Source organism: Bufo gargarizans, chromosome 6, assembly GCF_014858855.1.
Source record: "Bufo gargarizans isolate SCDJY-AF-19 chromosome 6, ASM1485885v1, whole genome shotgun sequence".
Classification (NCBI taxonomy): domain Eukaryota; kingdom Metazoa; phylum Chordata; class Amphibia; order Anura; family Bufonidae; genus Bufo; species Bufo gargarizans.
In genome coordinates this window covers 275,486,387-275,495,440 of record NC_058085.1, presented here as the reverse complement: position 1 = coordinate 275,495,440, position 9,054 = coordinate 275,486,387, and the positions used below count along the sequence as shown (strand labels likewise).

The 9,054-nt window shown below is 44.0% G+C and overlaps 1 protein-coding gene across 1 annotated transcript in view; it reads right to left on the bottom strand.

Moving 5' to 3' along the window:
- Nucleotides 1–7,897: 7,897 nt before the first annotated feature.
- Nucleotides 7,898–9,054, bottom strand: part of LOC122941784 (thyrotropin-releasing hormone receptor-like) — a 136,867-nt gene continuing 135,710 nt past the window's right edge. The window contains exon 2 of the mRNA XM_044299221.1: nucleotides 7,898–8,308. Coding sequence (XP_044155156.1) covers nucleotides 7,898–8,308 — 411 coding nt within the window. The remainder of the gene's footprint in view (nucleotides 8,309–9,054) is intronic.

The window sequence follows — 9,054 nt, the reverse complement described above, 5'->3', positions numbered from 1 at the left end:
TTACCCTGCAGCAAAGTCCAGAACCCTGTACAGGTATTAAAGGATGAAAATGAGGGGACTGCCAAGACAATGACCTAAGGAGTAGCCCAAAGTCAAATCTGTTGGTTGACACAGCGGTTACACACCCACTGCTATAACAGTAGGCACTATCAGAGTAGAATCATACCAGAGTAGACAACACCCAGTGTAGACAACATCCATCATATACATTATTAAGAGTAGAGTTCAATCAAAGTGGGCACCATCCTGAGTAGACACCACCAAGAATATATACTAACCAGACTAGACATCAACCAAAGTAGACATTACCCAGAGTAGGCACCATCCAAAGTAGACAATACGAAGAGAAGTCACCACCCAATATACACTATCCAGATTAAACATCATCCATTGTATATAGAAACCAGAGTAGACACTATCCAAAATAGATATCATCTAGAGTAGACACAATCTAGAGTAGTCATCACCCAGATTAGACACCATCCTAAGGAAACATCACCCTGAGTAGATACCACCAAAAGTAAATACCACTCAGAATATACACTATTGAGTATGAACCACCCAGAGTAGTCATTGTGTAGCGTAGTCTCCACTTACATTAGATACCATGCAGGGTATTCTCTATTCAGAGTGTACACTGTTTACAGTACACAGCAACCAGTAGACAGCATCCAGAGTATAACACAACATAGAGTAGACACCACCCAGATAAGACATCACCCAGGGCAGGTACATCAAGAATAGACACCATCCAAAGTATATAATATCAAGAGAAGATACCAGCCAGAGTGGACACTACACAGAGTAGACTTGATCCTTAACTACTGGTAAGAAATTCCCTTTGAATTCTTAGCGACAACCCTGTGCAAATTCTAACTGTTCCTATAAACAATAGGTTGTCAGTGATTTTAATCGAAAATGGAAGGCACTATCAAACGAAATCTCATGTCTATCATCAGTATTACCATATCTTACCCATTTGGCTGGCTAATGAAATATGTCTATGAATAATCATCTGTTGCCCTCCAAATACTGTAACATTTTATAATTAAAGGGATTGTACAGAAGATTTACCAAAAGCTTAAAATGGTATACAGTAGCAACTCAGTAATAGTCACTTTACTGATCCCCTGCCGCTCCTGTTCTGCTGCTTCCTTTGTTTCCTGCTGGTCTCTGTGTCTGGGCCTCTAGTAATGATATTTTGATATGGACCTGTGGCTGAAGCTGTCACATGTCACTGTCAAAACATTAAGACATCATCTCTAGAGACCAGAATACAGAGACCAGCCGGGGACCCCCAGAAACAGCAGCACAGGAGCAGTAAGGTGAGTATAAGCTTTTGGAAAAACAAATCTAATTTGAAAAGCCCCTTTAAATCTGCTATGTATTACATCAATAAAGATACAGAGATATAACTAGTGCCATGATCACGTGATGGGTCTGTACAGAAGGTAAATTATAACTTATAGGGGGGCTAAATGATTGAGCTCCAATATTTCAGATGGATCATAGGAGATGATACATTCACATATGATTATACATCACTCCATATACAAACAGAATAACATAGTTACAATATATTTCTATACACTTTTTACAGGTTTTAAGCTTTATTTCAAAATTATTTACAATGCAGTCTTTAATGAGTCAGAAAAAATAAAATAAACACCTACAACAACCTCATCATCTTGTGTTCAAGAAACCAATTTGAAATGATTCAAGCTTTGTGACATGGTGCATTATCCTGCTGGAAGTAGCCATCAGAGGATTGGTACATGGTGGTCATGAAGGGATGGACATGGTCAGAAACAATGCTCAGGTAGCCTGTGGCATTTAAACGATGGCCAATTGGCACTAAGAGGCCTAAAGTGTGCCCAGAAAACATCCTCCACACCATTACACCACCACCACCAGCCTGCAAAGTGGTAACAAGGCATGATGGATACATGTTCTCATTCTGTTTACGCCAAATTCGGACTCTACCATTTGAATGTCTCAACAGAAATCGAGATTAATCAGACCAGGCAACATTTTTCCAGTCTTCAACAGTCCAATTTTGGTGAGCTCGTACAAATTGTAGCCTCTTTTTCCTATTTGTAGTGGAGATGAGTGGTACCCGGTGGGGTCTTCTGCTGTTGTAGCCCACCTTTCTTTCCCATTCTGACATTCAGTTTGGAGTTCAGGAGATTGTGTTGACCAGGACCACAACCCTACATGCATTGAAGCAACTGCCATGTGATTGGTTGACTAGATAATCGCATTAATGAGAAATAGAACAGGTGTTCCTAATAATTCTTTAGGTGAGTGTATACCCCTATTTTATCATATACTACCACCTCCTGATGAAGCCTGGTGAGGCGAAACACATGTTGAGGTGTCAGTACGTGGGGTGACATTCCAGTTTCTGCGAACCATGTCCCTGGGAATGTCTTAGACTTATTATAGTCAGCTTTATATCTATAGATGGACATATAAGGGCAATAAGTGTATTTATGCTGCGGGATTACAGAGATAAGCATGTGTGTTTATTGACATTATATTTATTACACCAGATATATATGTCTAGGTGTGATTTAGTGTGTGTGTATTTTTGTTATTTTAAAAGCGCACCTATTTGTCATTTATCTATAATTTTGGCAGCGACTGATACTTGTGGTCTTTTTGCACTTTCTATTTAATATTAAGGTGGAATTATAGTGTGGGAGAATTCCCTTATATTTATAAGATATTCTTTTTACAGATTGCATTGTTAGGGCCATAATTTATGTATATTTTCTGTATTGTTTCCATCGTGTTCTTTTTCCTTCTAAATACTTGATCAATATTATGGATTTTTGATAAATAAAGATTTCTATATATTTTTATGATATTAGTCCCATTGATTTCCTTCTTTTGAGTTTAATGATTCAGAATACCTATAATCCATTTCACTATGTGAAGTCTGCTTATAATTGTAATGATCCTGTGTACAATGGGGCCGAAATGGCTCAAAAAAATTTAACGTTTTTCCACTAGCAGCAGCGTAAGAATACAGCGGATTGTTTAGTCAGGCTGTATTCATGAGTAGACCATTCACCACCCCTCTCCCTGCCCCTTGGGATGTTAACTGACGGGCTGCAGTGTATACCGTAAGTGCATACACAGCAGCCTGTCAATCAATGCCCTGGAGAGCAGGAGGAGGGTCATGTATGCAGCTGGATTAAATTATGAATCCACGGCGTTCTTTCACTGCTACTAGTAGCAAAACGACACACTTTGTGCTGTTTGCGCTACTAGCATAGCAAAAATAAAGCTTTAACAAAGTGTAATTACATAGGACAGCATGTTAACCGGTCAGATACGCTTTAAAGAAGTCTGCATTAGACATATCAGGAAATATGTATGTAATGGAAAGGGTTTCCTGCTCAGGATCCCCTCTATTAGGCAGAGCAAAAAGTCACTGAAGGCAAAAGACTAACTGGCAGCTCCCCTTACCAAAAAGACCTGTCTGCAGGGGCTCTTGGCAACTATAGATATATAGTTGTCTATAGTATACAGTCTAATATTACTTTGTCATGAAGCACATTTTTTCGGAAGTAGCGGGTGCAATGACAGGGAGCTGCGATAGCGCCGCCCCTCGTCATTGTACCCCTGAGATGCCGCGTTCAAACTTGCCGCCTCTATTTGCTCGTGATGGTCCGGCCGCCGCCATCTTGCTTGAAGATCTGGAGCAAAATCTCGCACAGTGCGAGATGACATCATCACACCGGTGGCCCATTGGCTGGTGGCCCATTTCGAGCAAATGGAGGAGGTAAGTATGATTTTTTTTTTTTTACACTATGTCAGGTTAAATCGATTAGCTAACATAAAGCACAAGGAAATTCGTCTTCAAGGCGAATCAAATGTATCCTGAAATTCGGATCGAATTCCACTTCATGGGATTCGATTCGCTCCTCTCTAGATATGCGTAACGGCACATTCACACGACTGCATATCTGAGTCCGCATCCGTTTCTTAATTTTGCAGAATGGATGCGGACCCAATCATTTCAATTGGCCTGTAAAGGATGCACACGGTATGCTGTCCAAATCCACACTTCCGTTCTTCAGCAACGCAATTGCAGACAAGAATAGGCATTTCTATCATAGGGCTGGCTGCTCTGTTACGCAAAATGCGGAATGCACATGGCCGGTACCCGTGTTTTGTGGATCCGCAATTTGCGGGCCACAAAAATAGATACGGTCGTCTGAATGAGCCCTAAGCAACACTCTAGGGAAATAAATAGCAACACCAGCTATGCTATGTCTGTATACTTAGAGCAAGTTAAAGGTAACACTTGAAGTGTATCTAAATCCTATTCTAAATGTGCTAAAATAATTTTTGAAATACACTTTCATATTTTTATTTTATTTTCCCATGCAAAATTAGTGCCTGAAGTTAAGATGCCTTTAGAATCCGTGATCGCATACAGCACTGTATACAGGAGTATAGATTATCCTGTGGCCACATTGAGCACTGTACAGGCCGGCGCATTGGTGCTCCTCCCTGTACCCATGGGCGTAGGAAGCAGGGGGGACGGGAGGGACGGATCCCCCCAGGAAATAATGCGGGGGGGACAGGTGTGGTCAAATCCCCCCCAGCGTCAAGCCGGCAGCGGGGCAATGTGCGCAGCAGCGGCGGGGCAGGCACTGAGATGAGTGATTCCATTGTGGAAGCGCTCATCTCCTTAGTGATCTGTTTGTATCGCTGTCCTCAGGACAGTGATACAAACAGAAGGCTGTGCAGAGGAGCAGGGCAGGGAGATGTGTCGGCGGCGTAGGCGGCGCGATGAAGTCATCACTCTGCCTGAGCCGTACAGCGCTGGAGTCTGGATACAGGCCGGAAGAGGCCTGCATCGCATCGCTCCAAAGAGGTAAGTATAGGTGTTAATTTTTTTTTCACTATATACAATAGTTTTTTTACTGGCACATAATGGCGGGGCCCTGTTATTACTGGCACATAATGGGGGGGCCCTGTTATTACTGGCACATAATGGGGGGGTCCCTATTATTACTAGCACATAATGGGGTGGCTGGGGTCCCGGGGCCCTGTTATTACTGGCACATAATAGGGGGGGCCCTGTTATTACTGGCACATAATGGGGGGGCGGGGGGCCCTGTTATTACTGGCACATAATGGGGAGGCCTGTTTTTACTGGCACATGATTGGGGGGGCCCTGTTATTACTGGCATATAATGGGGGGGCCTGTTATTACTGGCACATGATTGGGGGGCCCTGGTATTACTGGCACATGATTGGGGGGTCTGTTATTACTGGCACATGATTTGGGGGGTCTGTTATTAATGGCACATGATTGGGGGGCCCTGTTATTACTGGCACATGATTGGGTGGGCCCTGTTATTACTGGCACATGATTGGGGGGGTCTGTTATTACTGGCACATGATTGGGGGGGGGCCCTGTTATTACTGGCACATGATTGGGTGGGCCCTGTTATTACTGGCACATGATTGGGTGGGCCATGTTATTACTGGCACATGATTGGGTGGGCCCTGTTATTACTGGCACGTGATTGGGTGGGGCCTGCTATTACTGGCACATGATTGGGGGGGGCTGTTATTACTGGCACATGATTAGGGGGCTGTTATTACTGGCACATGATTAGGGGGCTGTTATTACTGGCACATGATTGGGGGGGTCTGTTATTACTGGCACATGATTGGGGAGGCTGTTATTACTGGCACATGATTGAGGGGATCTGTCATTACTGGCACATAATTGGGGGGGTCTGTTATTACTGGCACATAATGGGGGGCCTGTTATTACTGGCACATGATTGGGGGAGCCCTGTTATTACTGGCACGTGATTGGGTGGGGCCTGCTATTACTGGCACATGATTGGGGGGCTGTTATTGCTGGCACATGATTGGGGGGCTGTTATTACTGGCACATGATTAGGGGGCTGTTATTACTGGCACATGATTGGGGGGGTCTGTTATTACTGGCACATGATTGGGGAGGCTGTTATTACTGGCACATGATTGAGGGGATCTGTCATTACTGGCACATAATTGGGGGGGGGGTCTGTTATTACTGGCACATAATGGGGGGCCTGTTATTACTGGCACATGATTGGGGGAGCCCTGTTATTACTGGCACATAATGGGGGGTCCTGTTATTACTGGCACATGATTGAGGGTCTGTTATTACTGGCACATGACTGGGGGGGCTGTTATTACTGGCACATGATTGGGGGGGCCCTGTTATTGCTGGCACATGATTGGGGGGGGCATGTTATTACTGGCTGATGAGAGGCACTGGGGGCTGCTATGAGGCATGGGGCTCTTATCTGAGGTCTGATTGGGGGTAATTCATATTGGGGTCTGAGCTGAGGTGTGATCTGAGGTCTTATTAACATTGGGTATCTTATTAGGGCCGTTAGTTGAGGTCTGATTAACATTGGGGGTCTGATTGATGGTCTGACCTGAGGTGTAATGGAAAATATTTTTTTCTTATTGTGCCCACTTCCAGCCCGGAGCCCAGCTGCCCAGAGCACTGATCCGGAGCAGCTTGGAGAAAAAGGCCTCACAGTCTCCCACACTCCTTCTGCCCAGCCAAGCCAGCCAGCACTCCTGAGCCCAAGCCATCCAGCACCCCTGAGTCTTCAGAACTCTAAGTAAATTATATATATGGGGAGATTATTGTTTCGGCGGGGTGGGGGAGGGGTGCCAGAGAAAGTACCCGGAATAACTGAAATAGATGCCAAACATTTGGTTAATTTCTGTGACCTGAGGTATACAGGTTATTAGCAGAGCGAGCACAGGGCAGGAGTTCACATAAGATATCGCTTTCCAGCTTGTGTTTGCTCTGCTAAAGCCTGACGTAGCACATCTATGCCAGGCTTTAGCGGAGAAGCGCTGGTAGAGGTAGGAGCAGCGATACTCCAGCCTGTACAGTGGTCAGTGCAGACACAGGGAAGTCTATACTCCGATACACAGCTCTGTATCGGGATACAGATTCTAAAGCGCGATAGGCAACCCGAACTTCAGGTACCTATTTTGCATGGAAAAGTTAAAAAAAAAAATCAAATATATTACAAAAATTATTTTTAGCACATTTGGAATAGGATTTAATAGTTTAGTTAAAGGTTTAGGTACACTTTAAATAATTTAAAAGTAAGTAAAGAATAATTTAAATAATAGTCATCATGTAAAGGAAAATACACTAAATACTTGACATTTTTTGTAGAACATTTGGCAGTTATTACAGATTCTTTATACTGTATCCTAGTATTTACATATAATATTTTATGTACAATTCACTTAAAGTAGTTGGCTCATTTAGGGTCTTTGAAGTGAATGGAGAGCAGCCGTATATATATGAGGCCACTCTCTATTCACCACTACGGGAGTTCCAAAAATAGCCCAGCAGTCCAAAAGTGGTGAATGGAGTGGTGGCTGAGCTTGGCTATTTTCGGAACTCTCACAGTGATGGGTGAAGCTTGGAGATAGGAGCGGTCACAGAGATGGGACCTGCACCTATCTCACACTGATGCCATATCCTTGTGATATGTCATCAATGTCCCAGATGAGCCAACCACTTTAAGCTGGCCATACACATTAATGGTGGTCAAATCCCCTGGTGGAACCGACCAATCATCTAATGTGTATAGGCTCCGTCCAACTCTCTTTTTGATGGCAGATGTTGGAGAAATAAAGTATTGGACAATTGGATTTCAACATGCCCAATCCTTTTGTTCTCAGTGAAGATAGGCATTGCCAGGTTTGCTTTTCAGCTTCTTATACCTCTCTCCTGATTCAGAATATGTGCATGGTCAGAATCCTGTGAGTGTAAATGTCAGCTTGTACAACACGGTTTTCAATACGACAGTAAAGACTCAAGTGTACAATGAAACAGAAATTATGCAACGCTGTAGGTCGTGGTGGTATTTATACACTTCTGGGGAAAGTTGACCTTTTTAGATGGGAATCCATTAAGGTCCTCCTGGACGGTAAGGTCATGGTCAGGACTGTCATGGGAACTGTCTTTCATAACGCTGTAGTAGACAGGAACATTGTACTTGGCAGCCTTTTCTGTCCTTTTTGGTTCACATTTGCACAAGTTCTTGAAGGCTGCTCGAAACTTTTGTGACATCAGGTTGTAGATGATAGGGTTTATAGCACTATTAAGGTAGATGCACATTCTGCAGAAGAGAAGGAACCAAATGTTGAGGTAGGGTGGATCCATGAAGGAATTTACCACCACTAGGGTACGATAGGGCATCCAGAGGAGGGCAAATAATATCACAACCACTGCCAACATCTTGGTGACCTGGTAGAAAAAAAAAAAACATCAGATGAAAAGGACTGTCAAAATATGAGATATACTGTTATACGTTAGTATTAGCACTAACAAAGTTCAAAGGGTTATCCAGGATGAGAAAAACATATCTGTTGATTTCCAAAACAGCCTAATTCTTTAAAGGAAACCTGTCACCATGATTTTGCGCATAGAGCTGGGGACATGGGCTGCTAGATGGCCGCTAGCACATCTGCAGTACCCAGGTCCCATAGCTCTCTGCGCTTTTATTGTGTTAAAAAACAGTTTTGAGTGATATGCAAATTACCTGATATGAGTCCTGTAGCCGGAGATGAGTCAAGCGGAAAGAAGACCAGCACCGCCCCGCGTCCTCCGAATCTCCTCCTTGCTGGCTGACGTCACAGAGCTGGAGCGCCGAAATCTCGCGATGCGCGAGCTAGCGCATGCGCAGTGTCGGCATCATGTTCATTCCCTGTACTGGCATCAGCACAGGGAACGAACTACGCATGCGCTAGCTCGCGCATTGCGAGATTTCGGCGCTCCAGCTCTGTGACGTCAGCCAGCAAGGAGGATATTCGGAGGACGCGAGGCGGTGCTGGGCTCCTTTCCGCTTGACTCATCTCCGGCTACAGGACTCATATCAGGTAATTTGCATATCACTCAAAACTGTTTTTTAACACAATAAAAGCGCAGAGAGCTATGGGACCTGGGTACTGCAGATGTGCTAGCGGCCATCTAGCAGCCCATGTCCCCAGCTC